Source organism: Chlorella variabilis, assembly GCF_000147415.1.
Source record: "Chlorella variabilis unplaced genomic scaffold CHLNCscaffold_11, whole genome shotgun sequence".
NCBI classification, from domain to species: Eukaryota; Viridiplantae; Chlorophyta; class Trebouxiophyceae; order Chlorellales; family Chlorellaceae; genus Chlorella; species Chlorella variabilis.
The window spans coordinates 1282500-1295953 of NW_005435077.1; the positions used below are offsets into that span (position 1 = coordinate 1282500).

General features: G+C 69.9%; 3 protein-coding genes across 3 annotated transcripts in view; 1 reads left to right on the forward strand and 2 right to left on the reverse strand.

Moving 5' to 3' along the window:
* Positions 1-6174, reverse strand: part of CHLNCDRAFT_134529 (hypothetical protein) — a gene marked incomplete at both ends in the record, with an annotated part of 8841 nt that extends 2667 nt beyond the window's left edge. Inside the window, 12 exons of the mRNA XM_005847449.1 lie at positions 520-582; positions 795-884; positions 1187-1333; positions 1574-2368; positions 2502-2741; positions 2935-3009; positions 3288-3328; positions 3613-3750; positions 4089-4239; positions 4538-4678; positions 4915-5705; positions 5874-6174. Of these exons, the coding sequence (XP_005847511.1) occupies positions 520-582; positions 795-884; positions 1187-1333; positions 1574-2368; positions 2502-2741; positions 2935-3009; positions 3288-3328; positions 3613-3750; positions 4089-4239; positions 4538-4678; positions 4915-5705; positions 5874-6174 (2973 nt within the window). The remainder of the gene's footprint in view (positions 1-519; positions 583-794; positions 885-1186; positions 1334-1573; positions 2369-2501; positions 2742-2934; positions 3010-3287; positions 3329-3612; positions 3751-4088; positions 4240-4537; positions 4679-4914; positions 5706-5873) is intronic.
* A 177-nt stretch (positions 6175-6351) lies between these two features.
* On the forward strand, positions 6352-7865 carry CHLNCDRAFT_134530 (hypothetical protein; the record flags this gene model as incomplete). The annotated part of the gene is made up of 4 exons (XM_005847276.1): positions 6352-6360; positions 6473-6725; positions 6864-7465; positions 7713-7865. The coding sequence occupies 4 exons, from the start codon at positions 6352-6354 to the stop codon at positions 7863-7865; spliced, it is 1017 nt and encodes a 338-aa protein (XP_005847338.1).
* Positions 7866-8205: 340 nt separating this feature from the next.
* On the reverse strand, positions 8206-10691 carry CHLNCDRAFT_52636 (hypothetical protein; the record flags this gene model as incomplete). Its single annotated transcript, XM_005847450.1, has 7 exons — positions 8206-8320; positions 8419-8635; positions 8758-9224; positions 9434-9534; positions 9726-10292; positions 10407-10465; positions 10592-10691. 7 exons carry the CDS (start codon positions 10689-10691, stop codon positions 8206-8208), a joined length of 1626 nt encoding a protein of 541 aa, XP_005847512.1.
* Positions 10692-13454: the final 2763 nt, after the last annotated feature.

The following is a 13454-nucleotide window of genomic DNA, read 5'->3' on the forward strand; positions in this document are numbered from 1 at the left end:
AGGGGTGGGTGTGTGGAGGGGAGTGGGGCGGCGGGGTGCATCGGGGGATGGGGAGGAGCGTGTGCCGCCGTGCGGGCATGTGAGCTGGCTGGTGGTGGCGGAGGAGGTGGGTGGATGTGTGGGTGCCACCAGTGGTACGGGACGTCCCTTTACGTCTCACCACCCAGGAATGGCTACGTGAGTGGTGCGGGACGGAAGGAGGGGGCGGCGGCGGCGCGCACCCGACTGCTGGATCCAGGAGCGGCGCCGGGAGGCGCGCAGGTTATGGTACAGGAAGTACGCCACCCGCCGGGCCTCCTGCGAGCGGCGGCGGGACCAGGGCAGGCAGGCAGGCAGGCAGGAGGCCAGAGGAGGGGCAGATCAGCGCTCAACGGCACCCCAGAAACAGTCGACGGCAGGCCAGTGATGTACAGCGCTTTACAAAGCACGTGCCGGCCCAGGTGCTGCTGGCAACAGGCAGCAGGCAGGCAGGCCCCGGGCACCCGCACTTGGTTGTGCTCATCTTTGGTAGAGCCGCACCTGCTCGTTGCTGTTGGCCCCTGGCTTGTCCTTCAGGTTGCCCAGATGGTCCACAAGCGTGAGCTGCACAGCACAGCACAGAATGACCACAGCGTGGCCACAGCATACCGCCGATGGCACAGCGTGACCACAGCACAGCGTGGCTGCAGCACAGCGCAACTTTCCGTGGTGGGGGTGCGATCCGCCGCCACTCCCAACCAGCCGCCGCCCCACCCCTCTACGCACCAACTGGCGCAGCCGGCCTCAGCACTGTCCCGCCACCCAGTGACACACACAGCTGCACAGCCAGCGGCCCTCGCCTTGAGCTGGTTCTTGCGGATGTGCTTCTCAATGTGCTGCATCTTCTCCAGCTCCTCAGGCGGCATCTGGGGCAGGTGGTAAAGGGGAGGGGCAGGAGAGGGAGGGCGGAGAGAGCGTGAGAGAGCGGGGGTGGGGGTGGGTGGGGAGCAAGGACAAGCAAGAGGTAGAGAGGTAGGAGAGTGGGGGCAGGTACACGAGAGCAGGAGGGTCAGAAGAGGGTGGGAGTGCAGGAGAGTGAGTGTGATGCCCAGGGGGGCAACAGGAGAGGCATCTGGGGGCAGGGGGTGGGAGGGCAGTAGGGACTGCCGGGGGGCCAGGAGAGGCTGCGCGGGGGAGCAGGGGAAGCGAGAGGCGCCGCCAGGCGCACCTGCACAATTGAGGTGCGGCGGTGCCGCGCCCGCAGCTGCTCCCGCGTGTGGCCCAGGTCGAGCAGCTGCTGCAGCGGCGGTGCCGCCTTGCCGCCGCCGCCGCCCGTCGAGCGCAGGGAGGCCAGCGAACCCTGCTTGGAGGTGACCTGCTGGCGCGGCGTGGGCGCAGCGTGCGGCGCAGCGTGGGCGCAGCAGTCGGCGCAGCATGCGGCGCAGCGTGAGGCACAGCGTGGGCACCGAGTTTAAGGAACAAAGACCTGGCATGTGCGCTGCAAGGAGGCCAGCCCTGCGCGCCGATCCCGGCAGCATGCAGCGCTCGCGAGGCGCGGCAACCACAGCACAGCACAGCACAGCACAGCACAGCACAGCACAGCGGCTTCCCTTACCCGAAAGGCGTAGCTCTGCCTGGCGGCGGGCAGCGAGGACAGGGCAGAGGTTTGGAGGGAGGCAAGGGAGGCGCGCAGCTCGGGGCGCGCCGCCGCCGCCGCCACCTGCTCCATGGCGGCGCCAGTGGGGCTCAGCGTGCGGGACAGCTGCCCCGCCAGCTGCCGCTGCGGCTGCGGCTGGCCTGGTGGCGCCTCTGCGCTGCCCCTGCCCTCTCCGCCGAAGCTGCCGCCAGCGCCGGCTGCCCGTCCCAGCCGGCTGGGCTGCCGCTGCAGGGGCGCCAGCCCGGGCGCAGCCGCGGCCTGCGGGTCCGACCACCGAGGGTCCCGGCCAGCCGCCGGCACCCCTCCTGCTTCCAGCCCCACGCCGGGCTGCTGCTGCGCCTCAGCCTGGCTGGAGTGCTGCCAAGCGTCAGCCTGGCTGGGGCGCTGGGAGCCTGCCGGCAGTGAGGGCCTGCTGCTCAAGGTGTGAAGGTTGGGCATGCTTCTGCAGGAGGGCTGCACGCCTGCACCCACCATCACACTGATGCTGGCCAGCGCGGCCCCCGCCGCCTGGCTTGGCTTGTTGGGGAGGAAGGAAGCGGAGGCGGTGCTGCGCTGCGCTGCGCTGTGCTGTGCCGTGCTGTGCTGCGCCGTGCTGTGCCTGCTGGGACCGCCGCCGCGCCCCGGTCCCGCCAGCGAGCCGTCGGACAGCTGGCGGCCCTCCACCAGCAGCGAGTCAGACTGGCTGCGCTGGAGGGAGCTGCGGCCGGTGAAGGAGCGGACCATGGAGGGCAGCGTGTGCATGGCGGCCACGCTCTGCACGACACGGGCAGGGGCCGAGGGGCGCGGCAAGCAGCGGGCGGCGGCGGTTGTGAGCCGAGCAAGTGCGCAGCGCAGGCGGCGCCACACACACACATGCCATGCACACCGCCCCGTCCTCGCACCGTACCAGCGCCACACCACAACACCCCCTGCCGCTGCTTCTCAGCGGGCAGATGCCCAGGCAAGCAGGCATGTCGCGCAGGGCAGGCCCCGCTCCCCCGCGCCGCGCCTTGGACAGGAACTGGCGGCTCAGCCAGCGCTTGGCAAACGACTTGGGGTGCGGCGCGGCGCCGCCCGCCACCTGCCCCTCGCTGCCCACGCTGTCGCGGTGCTCCCGCGGCTGGGACAGCACAGACAGAAAGTACTCCTGTGGAAGGAAGAAAGACCGAGAGGAAAGGGCGGGGTTGCGCACAGCAAGAGTGGGGCATGGTGACAGGTGGGAGAGGCTCCTGCCAGCTGGCTGTCGCCAGTCAGCTTGATCTGGGCAGGCCCACGCCTGCACCCGCCGCCCCACCACGGAAGCTCAGCGCGCGTCCACACACACACACAGGCACTCCCACCTTCCTCAGCGCCTCCTGCACGCGCCCAAAGTGGGCCTCCTTGTGGAAATGGGTGGCCATGAGCTTGATGAGGACCTGGCACAGGCAGGCGGGGGCAGGGTGGAGGGAGGGGCAAGGGAGGGTGGCTTCGATCGATGGTGGCAGTGTGGTGCTATGGTGGGGTGTGCCACCGTGGCGGCGCGCGTAAGTGGGTGCATGTGGCGGGCGAAGGGCGGGGGTTGCTAGGAGGGCGGGAGGCGGCGGCGGGAGGCGAGCGGGCACATTTGCGTGCACACAGCCGCCGCCACACGAGGGGGTGCTCAAGTCGGCGGACGCCTCGCTCCCTCTGCAGAGCTCTGACGCCCGCGACGCACCTTCTTCACAAGGTTGGCAACAGTCATGAGCACCATGCAGCCTGCGGGTGTGTGTACACGTGTGTGGGTGCGGCGGCGATGCCAGGTGGCGGCGACAGGCGGCGGCGCCATGCCACGCTGCCGTTGGGCACCCAGATGCCGACTGGCCAGCACGCAGCGGCCTGGCCAGCAGCAGCTCCCGCTACCCACACACACTCTCACCCCGCAGCTCGACGATGAAGCGCAGACAGCCGTAGCCGCAGCCGCAGCCAGCCAGACCGACCGACACCCAGCTGGCGCACGCCACCCCCGCGACCACCCACCCACCCACGCCGCCGCCTCTCACCCAGGAGCTTGATGATGATGAGGAAGACCTTCTGCACAGCGGCATCCTCGTCCAGGTTGGGCTGGGTCTGGAAGAGGGCGGCGAAGGCGGCCAGCACCAGGCAGGAGCGCAGGACCAGCATGAGCGCGCCGCGCGTGCCTGCACGGCAGCAGAGTGGGCGCCGGTGCCGGCGCCGGTGTCGTGTGCTGCTGCCTGGCGGGGCCGGCGGCGGTGGGGTGAGCGTGCGTGTGTTGGGGGCACCGGGGGCCTACGCCTCCTGGCATGGCCTGCAGGCCAGCCGGCGCTGCGACGCAGCGAGCCGAGCCGTCCCTCTCTGTGCCTGCCTGCCCGCCTTTGTGTGCCTCCTGCCTGCCTCACAGGCCCAGCCACTCTCCGCCAGCCGCGGCCCTGCCACCCACAGGCCAGGCCCAACACTCTTGCCTGCCGCCACCCACAGGCCCCAGCACTCCCTGCCACCCACAGGCGCTGCCACCCACCCACTAGGAAGTAGACGGCGGTGCGTGCGGCAAACAGGCGCCACTCGCAGAACTGTGTGAGCGCCCACATGGCCCACACCGAGGCCCAGTAGATGAGCGGCCAGCAGCCCAGGAAGAAGCACCAGCGCCATAGGTTGAAGCAGGCCAGCTTCTGCGGGGCGGCGGAGGTGGGTGGGCAGACAGGGGTGGGCAGGGTGGGGGCAGGGGCGCCGGCCAAGAGGCTGGCCGCGCGCTGCTGTCCGTGCAGCGTATGCGCGCAAGCAGCCCCATCGAGAGGGAAGAGACGTGAGGGCTCCCTGCAGGGCCCATGGCGAGGCAGGCAGGAGCAGGCCACGCCCGCGGTGGCGCTGCGCCACGCCGGCTGGAAAGGATGCAGCACCGGCCCTCCTCTGCTCATCCCCAGCCAGGCAGGCAGGCAGGCAGGCAGCCAGCCATGCAGGCAGCCTCACCACGTCTGGCCACTCCACCAGTGTGACGATGCCTGTCAGGAAGAAAGCGAGGCTGATGGTGAAGCTGAGGAAGCGGCCCCAGAAGCTCCAGCGCTGGTACCACCGCACCTTCCGTCCCGCCGCAATCTCCGCCAGGCCCAGCTGCGCGGCACACCGGGCGGGTCAGGGGTGAGGAGGAGGGGCAGCGGCGCAGCGAGAGCCGGGCAGCGGCTCAGCAGGGGGGGCGGCGCGGCGGGCAGGGCCACGTGCAAAGCAGCTGCACGCAGCAGGGCGGCATGCAGCAGCACGCCGTGCTCGGCTCCCACACGGGGCCCAGCGTTCCCTGCCAGCGGAGTGGCGCGGCGCTGCTCTGCGCACCATGCCAGCCAGCCCCTCACCTCGTCGCCATCGGTAGTGATGGCGGCGCTGCTGCTGGGCTCGGCGCTGACCCCCACACACTTCCCCTCACTTGATTCCTTCTCCAGCCCCGCCTCTGCAAAGCACACGGTGCCCGTCCTCGCCTCCGCCGCCCCCAGCCGCTCCTCCTCTCGCTGCTCCGCCTGCCGCCGCTGCTGCTCGCCCGCCGCCAGCTGCTGGCACGTCGCCGCGGCCGCCGCGGCGGCGGCGGCGGCCAGCCCTGCTGCAGCAAAGGGGTCCTGGGGCGGCGGCAGCCCGGTGGTCGCCCGCCGCTGCATGCCGTCCGCCGGGGTCGGGGCAAACCCAAAGGACGGCACGCGCTGCAGCTGGTGGAAGGTGGCGGCATGCCCCCGCCACTGCCTGCCCTCGCCGCCCGCCGGCACGCTGGCGCGCTTGGCGGCGGCGGCGGCAGCGCCTGCAGCCGATGCCAGCAGCGCCGCTGAGTCTGGAGAGAGCTGTGCCTGGCGCTCTTGCTGCTGCTCCTCCGCCTCCTGCTGCTCTTGCTCCTGCTGCGACGGCGGGAGGTGGTCAAGCAGCTGGGGGCTGCCGGTACCGCCGAGCACCTGGTATTGCTGGTACTGCGGAGCAAAGGTGAGGCTGGGCGGGCTGGGCGGGCAGCGCCCGTACTGCTCTTCCCAGTCGCCGCCATCCTGCTCGGCACGCGCCGCGGGGTGGCGGCTGTCGCGCTGCCACCCACCCGGCCCCAGCCTGGAGTGGTGTGTGGGGCTGGGCGGCGGAGACAGCACGCCGTGCGGCGCGAGCGAGGGGCTGCCTGCGGGCGCCGGCAGGTAGGCAGCAAGGGCCACGGGCGGCGTGAGAGGCAGGGTTTGGAGGCAGGCGGGCGCCGGAGACAGCAAGCACAGGAGATGCACGGATCGGCCCGGGCACTTCTGCATGCCGCCACCAAACAGGGCCGCAGAGCGGGGCAGGCCATCGGCACCTGAGCCTCCTGCGTGATGCCAGCTGCCGCCGGGAGGTGAGGGCACGGACCGCGCGTGGCTGCGCTGCACCACTCGCGGCTGGTGGTCGTGTGCAGGCAGGCTGACTCGGGCGGCGGCGCCGCCGTGCACACTGCCGGCGGGGCTGTAGAAGCCCTCGCCGCCCACGCTGCTGGTGGAGCTGGCCCTCCTGTCGTCGTCGCCCGGCAGGCCATGTTGCAGCCCATAGGCGGCCGCCAGAGCCTCGCTGCTGAGGCCCACGGCGCCCGCGGACCAGCCACCCTCCCCTGCGCTGTTGAACATCCCGACTGCCTTGGAAGGCCCTAGCGCTGCTGTTGCATGGCCAGAGATCTCGGCCCGCAATGGAGATCACCTGCAACGGGCGATTTTCGTGTCGGTTACACCCCGGCAACTTGCTGTTACTGCCGTGGCTTGCCTATTGCGTTGTCGATCGATCCCATCAATCTAACAACGTGCAGTATGTTCGAGGTGCCCGTGCAGCATGTTGCACATGCCGCTCACACACATGCAGCCCAGTAGTGCTGCCAGCGGCTGCATCGCGCTTCTGCCGCCCGATCAGGCAATTCACCGCCCCCTGCAGGCCTTCCGCCTCGCTCGTCCCGTGGGCGGGGCAGCAGCCGCGCGCTCTGCGGGCCAGGGGCCGCCCCGGGCCGCAGCAGCATCGCCAGCAGAGCAGCAGGGGCCGCCCGCCAAGCGGCGCCGAGGGCAGCCGCCCGCCACCAGCGGGTCGGGTGCGGCGGCAGCGGCGGCGGCGCCGCCACAAGCACCTTCACCAGCCGGTGGCCTGGCCCTGGAAAAGATGGGGGACGCGCCGCTGCGCCTGGTCATTGTAGGTAGGCTCGTCTCCAGCACACGCAGCTTCATCTGGGGCTGCCTGCACCGCACCGATCTGGTCCACCCACTTGAGGTGCAAGTGCTGGTCGCCGTGCCAAGCCTTCAACTCCTGCGCGTGCCGCGCCTCTGTGCCGCAGGGCACAACCCTAGCGAGCACGCCTGGGCCAGCAGCCACTTCTACTCCAACCCCACCAACTGGTTCTGGCGCATCCTGCGGGACACGGGCATCGCCCCGCCCGCCGCCATCTCCGGCGCAGCTGACGACGGCAAGATGCCCGCGGTGGCGGGGGTTGGGTTCACAGATGTGGGCAGCGGCGCCCCAGGCACCGACAGCTCCCAATTCACAGCCCAGGACTTTGAGGCCTGGCGCCCCGCCTTCTATCAACGCATGGCAACGCAGGCACGCCGTGCCAGCGCCGCCATCGGCTGCACGTGCGGCGCCTGCGGCGCGCCCTGCATAGTGGCGTTCAGCGGCAAGCGCCAGTTCCAGGAGCTGTTTGCTGGGGCCGCGGGCGGCGGCAGGGGCAGGAGCAAGGGGGCGGCAGTCGCTCAGGCAGCGCCAGCAGCAGCAGGCGCAGCGGGCCCGCCGTTGGGCGAGGGCGCGGTGGCAGCAGCGGCGGCGCCCCAGCAGCAGCAGCAGCAGCGGGCTCCCACGCTGCAGGCGCGGCGGCCCAGACGCGTAGACACCGGCAGGCAGTGGGTGCTTCCCGAGGGCTGGCCGCTGCCGCTGGACACAGAGGTTTGGCTTGCTGCTGCCCACACCTTTTGTGTCTGCATGTGCCTGCCGCCTGGGCATGCTCGCCACCTGCCTGCCGTCCCCGCAGTGGTGCCGTGTGTGCCGTGTGTGCCGTGCTGCTGCTGGTCTGACCCTAAAGCTGCCCGCTCTGGCTGACGGCCTGCCACGGCCTGCCACCCACGTCTGTTTCTGCTCCTGCCATCCCACGGCGGTGTGTGCAACAAGAGGGTTGCTGCCGCTTGGCTTGCAGGTCTGGGTCATGACTTCTACCAGCGGCGCGGCACCCATGACGCGGCAGCAGCGCCTGGCACCCTGGCAGGCCCTGGCAGAGCGCCTGCGGCAGGAGCCCTGGCCGCGGCGCTGCGTGGTGCGGTGCCGCGGCGGCGGCAATGCCGGCGCCTGACTCTTGGGGCAGTGTCCGGGCGCCCTGCATGCTGGGTGTGCTGTGTATGCTATGTTACATGCGGTGCCTGATGCAAGCAGAGGCCTGAGAGGCCGGCCCGGCAAAAACGAGGTGGCTGAGGGCCAGAGTCACAAAACCGCGCAATAGCGCGAGTGGGGGGTGCCGGAAAAATCCGTACATGGGGGAGGACTGGAAAGAAACGGGAATGTGCTGCTGGACGGCGGACAAGGTGAACACTGCTGGGAAGACACTGCTGGGGGGGGGGGAGATTGATTCGTTGCGTGGGGCAGCTGGGGGCTGGGGGCCCACTGCCTGCATTAAGGCGGCCGCATCAAGGGCATCAAGGGGACAGAACATTAGCCGGCATGGCGGCTGCCAAAAAAAGCACAAATCGGCACAAGGGGACGGATGGAAGGAACAGGAAGAGGGCTGGACTACGGGGTCCACGTGATGGCCTGACAAAGAAACAGGCGGGAAAAGGAAGCAAGAGAAAACTTGAGGGTTGGCGCAAGGGCGAGGGAGCCCTTGGTGGCACTGGCCTCGAAGCGTGGACGTTTGAAAACTGAGGCACGGTTGGGCCACTTGGCAGTCGTTGTGGATCATCAGCCAGCAGGAGCGGCCCCAGCTGGAGGGATGATCTCCTGAGGGTCTTATGCGTGGGAGGTGCGTCTGAAGGGTGCGTGATGTTGTGGTGTGGCGTCGTTGGCTGGTAGGTGGGCCAGGCCAGCCGGTCGGCATCACTCTGCATCCTCCGCCTCCTGGCAGCCGTCCTGCAAGCGGCAGATGCAGAACGTTTGGGGGAGGACAGTCAGCCGGCATGCTGTGCAGTGGCCGTGTTGGCTGCCTTCCTGCACAGCCGAGCGTGGCATGCTTGGCGCAGCGTGCCAGCCACTTGCCTGGCCTTCAGGCAAAGCGTGCGCGATGGGCGCGGTGCGGTGGCTGCTGATGGCGGCCGAACCAAAGGTCGCCAGCTGAGGCAAGTGGTCCATGCTGCTGCTGCGGGCCATGCCGGGCGGCGGCGGGGAGGCCGCGGACTTGCCGCCGCTGCCGCCGCCGCCCTCGGCAGCCATTGCCACGCTCCTGGGCGCTGCTGGCGGGCCTGCCATGCGGCGCAGGTGCTGCTGCAGGTGGTCTGCGCCCGAGGGCAGCAGCAGGGTGGACAGCCGCTCCCTCACCGAGTGCAGGCTGGCCGCCAGCACGGCCAGAGCGATGCCTGGCTCCCCAGGGTCTGCCGCAGTGGCCGTCGCTGCCGCCGCCGCCTCGCGCTCCGCCTGCTGCTGCCGCTCCTGCTGCTGCACCGCTAGCTCCAGGATCACCGCCTCCTCCACCTCCCGCCGAAGGAGGCCCAGCCGCTCCTCGCTGCAGGCAAGCAACACACCAGGCGCCGTGCGTCAGTGATTGGCGGAAGAGGGAGGAGCGTTTGGGGCGAGCGGGGCCTGTCTGGCAGGAGAGTGGGCCTGAGTAGGCCCAGTTCACGGCAGCACACAGTGGGCATGATGAAAGAGCAGGGCAAGAGCCTGAGCAGACAGAGCTCACGCTCCGGCGCATGGAGCTCACGCTCTGCGCACCTATCCTGCACCTCCTGCCAGCACGCCACCACCGCCGACTTCAGCTGCTGGCGCTCCTCCTGCAGCGCGGCCACACGGGCGGCCGCCGCCCTCGCTGCTTCCTGCAGGCGCGGTGCAGGGGCCGGGCGGAGCCGGGGGTGCCGACGGGTGAGCGCCTGAAGGGAGAGGCAGGCTCGCTGGGCCATGCCGCAGGCATGGATCCACGCCGGCTGCAGGCAGGATTGGCGGCCAGCAAGTGCCCGGGGGCAGGCATCCCAGCCCGGGACCAGCTTCCCACACCTTCCGCACCCACCTGCAGCTGTGGGCACTCCACCACCGTGCCTCGCGTGTCGGCAAATCGGCAGGTGACGAGCAGCCCCGCGTCGTCAGCCGCCGCCGCTGCATCCAGCCGCGGCACGCGCAGCCGGCGGTCGGCCCCGGGCTCCCAGTACAGCGTCACGCCGTCGCCCCGCACGATCACAAGCTTGAATGCCACGTGGCGACCGGACGGTAAAGTGAGCTCGCCCTTCCACACGTCGTCCTCGTGCCAGATGAGCGCGGGTGCGGCCTGGGCATCCCACTCCCCCAGCTCCGGGCAGTTGCCCACCACCCGCAGGTGCTCCCCAAACTGCAGGTGGCAGCCGGGCACGGTGACCGCCACCCGCACGGCGGCGGCGGCGGCGGCGGTGGCGGCCGCGGGGGAGGCCGCAGAGGTGGTGGCAGCCGCGGGAGATGCTGCCGCTGCCTCCTCCTCGTGCGGCGGGAACTCTAGGACGTCTGGAATGACGGCGGGCAGCTTCGCCGAGGAGGGAGAAGGCTGGCGGTCGGCAGCTGGGGCAGCCGTGATTGCCACCTCCCGCTCAGCCAGCAGCGTGGCTCCCTGCATGCATTGGATGGAAACGAATGCGAGGGTTGAGGGTGCTGGGCGACGGCAGTACCAGGGCAGAGCCCATGCAAAGCTTGCGCCTGCCGGCGGCTGGCCGCTCACACTCACCGCGGCGCCCCGGCCCTGCTCCCGGCGCTTGCTCCGCTGCTTCACTGGGCGCGAATTGCCTGCAAGGAGCGCAGAGGGAGGGGTGTCAGCCCAGGGCAGAGTGGTGTGGGAGGTTGTGCGGCCACGAGTCTCCCACCGCGCATGGCTCCTGTGCTGACTGGTGGCCGACAGGCAATCCCGCGCACCCGCTGCATGCGATCGCTGCTTGCGATTGCTACTGCGGGCACGGGGCTGCTGCTGGGCCTGGCACACCAGGCGGGCTGTGGCAGTGGCGAATGTCTGCATTCTGTGTTGAACGCCCTCGCAACGGGCACCGAAGATAAAGAGATGGTCCAATTGATGGTGCCGACGTCCTGACAAGCGCATCCAGTGCTGCCCCATCTGGGTGACCTGCCCCGCTGGCGCCGCCGCTGAGCATGATGGGCGTCCCCTGGTGCCCTGCCTCAGCTGCCTGCCTGACTTTCAGTGGTCATCGATCTGAGTTCGCAATGAAAATGATTTCAGCTGAAGCCCCGGGCTTGCGCCCCAGCTGCGCCTCGCTGGGGTTGTCCGGTCCTTCGTTCAGCCTCCTGCTGCACTGTAGGACGCCACCAGTCGGCAGTCGGCTCCATCCCCGGCAGCCGTCGCCTGCGGGAGCGAGCGTGCGGGCCGTGGCCTCGCCGCCGCAACCTCCACCCGCCTCCGCCCGAGCCGCCACACGCCCCGCAGCCATTGCCGCTGCCGGTGAGTCCCTGGCTGAGACACCTCTGCTCCTGGGATGGCTCACATGCACAAGACATAGAGGGGCCATGTCGTCACTGCTACCTGCACGCTACCTGCCTGCCTGCAGGGTGGAGTGACCGGGCAGGGTCCCCGGCCAACCCGCCTTGCCAGCGACAGCCGGGCCACTGCGGTAACGGCAGCAGCAAGTGGGCCTCGCGGCTGCCGGCGCCACAGCTACACGGCGGCCTGCTGCCGCTGCCGCTGGCCGAGGCGGCGCGCTGCGTGCTGGCGGCTCTGGCGGCGGCAGCGGCGGCCTCACCCCTTGTGGGCATCGTGCTGGCAGCGCTCCTCTGTGTGGCGGTCTCGGTGGTGGGCCTGGTGGCGGCACGGGCGCTGGGCTGGCTGGGCCGCCGCCCCGCCTTCTCTTATCTGATGCAGAGCAAGGACGAGTATGCGGCAGGCGGGGAGGAGCCCGAGGCCGACGCCTGCAAGTTGCTGTGACTCACAGAAGAGTCTTCTGTTGGAGGCTTGTTTGCTGTTTATTCTTCCCCGCTCTCCTGTTCAACTGCTTGGCATTAACTGCAGCTTTCACTTGGTAATGCACGGTACTGCGAGGCCTGCTGAAAGTGAATAGCGGGCGGGGCAGGACAGCCTCTGTCGCCCGTCAGCGCGCCCTGGTGCCACCAGTGGTGGCATATGCCTGGTGCTGCTGCTGGCGGGCGTCTCTGCTGCCGCACCATGGGTGCCCATGCTGCTGCTGATGGTCTCCTGCTGCATCGTGCTGAGCCTGCGGCCAACAGCCAGCAGGAGTTGGGAGCGCTTACAAAGCACTGTGTACAGCAGTTGCAGTACTAGCAGCAGCAGTACGCTGGCAGCCAGCGGGGGAACCGCCGGAGGGAATTGCATGCCCTGCACCCTCCTTCACTGCCAGTGGTGCCTAAGGGGTGCAACCGTTCACAGGGGGCGGAGTGTCGGAGCCAACTTTTGATAACGTCAAGGTTCCAAGTGGCTGCTCAAGGGCGGGCTCTCGCCCTGACGCCTGCAAGCCGCAGCAGCGGGATGTTGCATGCGCAACCGATCGGTAATGGGCGAGTTTTGTCAAACAAGCTCCGAGGGGGCACAACGACCGGAGCACTCATGGCGAGGAGAACAGCAGCGGATACGTCGGGATGCGAAGGACGGGGAGGATGTTTTCACATTCACAAACATGTTCAAACTTCTCGTGGATCCATGCTCCCAATGACAACAGCCAGCCCCCGGCTGGCGGTGCTGGGGCTGGCGCTGGTCCTCTCGGTGACCGCTGCCCCGCCTCCTCCAGCCCCAGCACCGTCCCTACTCCTCCACCAGGCCTACTTCAGCTCACAAGGAGCAGGCGGAGGGGGCGGCGCGGTGATAGCGCCCAACACTTGGCTGCAGGGCACGCCGCTAGCGGGCGCTGCAGAGTTCCCTGCAGGACAGCCACAAGACTGCGCGCCGGCCTGCTCCTCCCTCCCGGGCTGCTCCTACTTCGTGTGGTGCGGAATCCAGGTGAGCCCGGCGCGCGGGACGGCTGCGAGGGGTGGCAGAGTGGTCTCCCACCACCCAGGGGGTGTGGCCGCCAGCGCCCCCCCGCCGCAGCCTCTCCGGCAGGGAGCAACCGCCGCCGATCGCCGCCGGTGCTAGCTGTCCACCTAGACGCTGATGGCGGCCTGCCTTCCGGTGCGCGCAGGGGGGCTGCCGGCACGGCAATCAGACCTTGGAGTTCCAGCAGTGCCGGCTGCTGGGCAGCGGCTGCACGCTCGTGCCGCGCGTGGCGGCGCCCGCCCCCAGCCAGGCCACCTCCGGCTTTCCGCTGCCCGCGCAGCCGCCGCCGCAGCTGCCCGGCTGGGCAACGCGCCCGGCAGAGGGCCTGGAGGGTAGCGACTTCCCATGCGCAGCAAGCGCGGTGGGGGGCGCCTGCGCTTTCCACTCTGCGCTGGACGCCGCGGCGGTGTGCGGCGTAATGGACCAGTGCCGCGCCATCGTGGTGCACTTGAACGGTACGGGGCGGTACGGTACTAGAAGCCCCTGGCTGGATCAACACGCTGCCGCCGCCAGCCGCGTGCCGATCACTGCCAGTCTGGGGTGTGCCGGTGTGCTGCCACGCGGTGCACGCTTGCCGACGGGCGCCGCCTGTCGGGCGCCCCCGCCGCCGCAGGCACCGACGGCTGCTCGGCCCCGCTGGCGGTGCTCAAGCAGCGGCAGCTGACGCCAGACACGACCTTCCTGGCCCCCTCGGTCTACACTCTGGAGAAAGTCAGCAGCGACCCTGTGGTGCGCCGCCCTTGTGGAGCGGTTGAGTGGCAGCCAGCCAGGGTGCATGCTTGG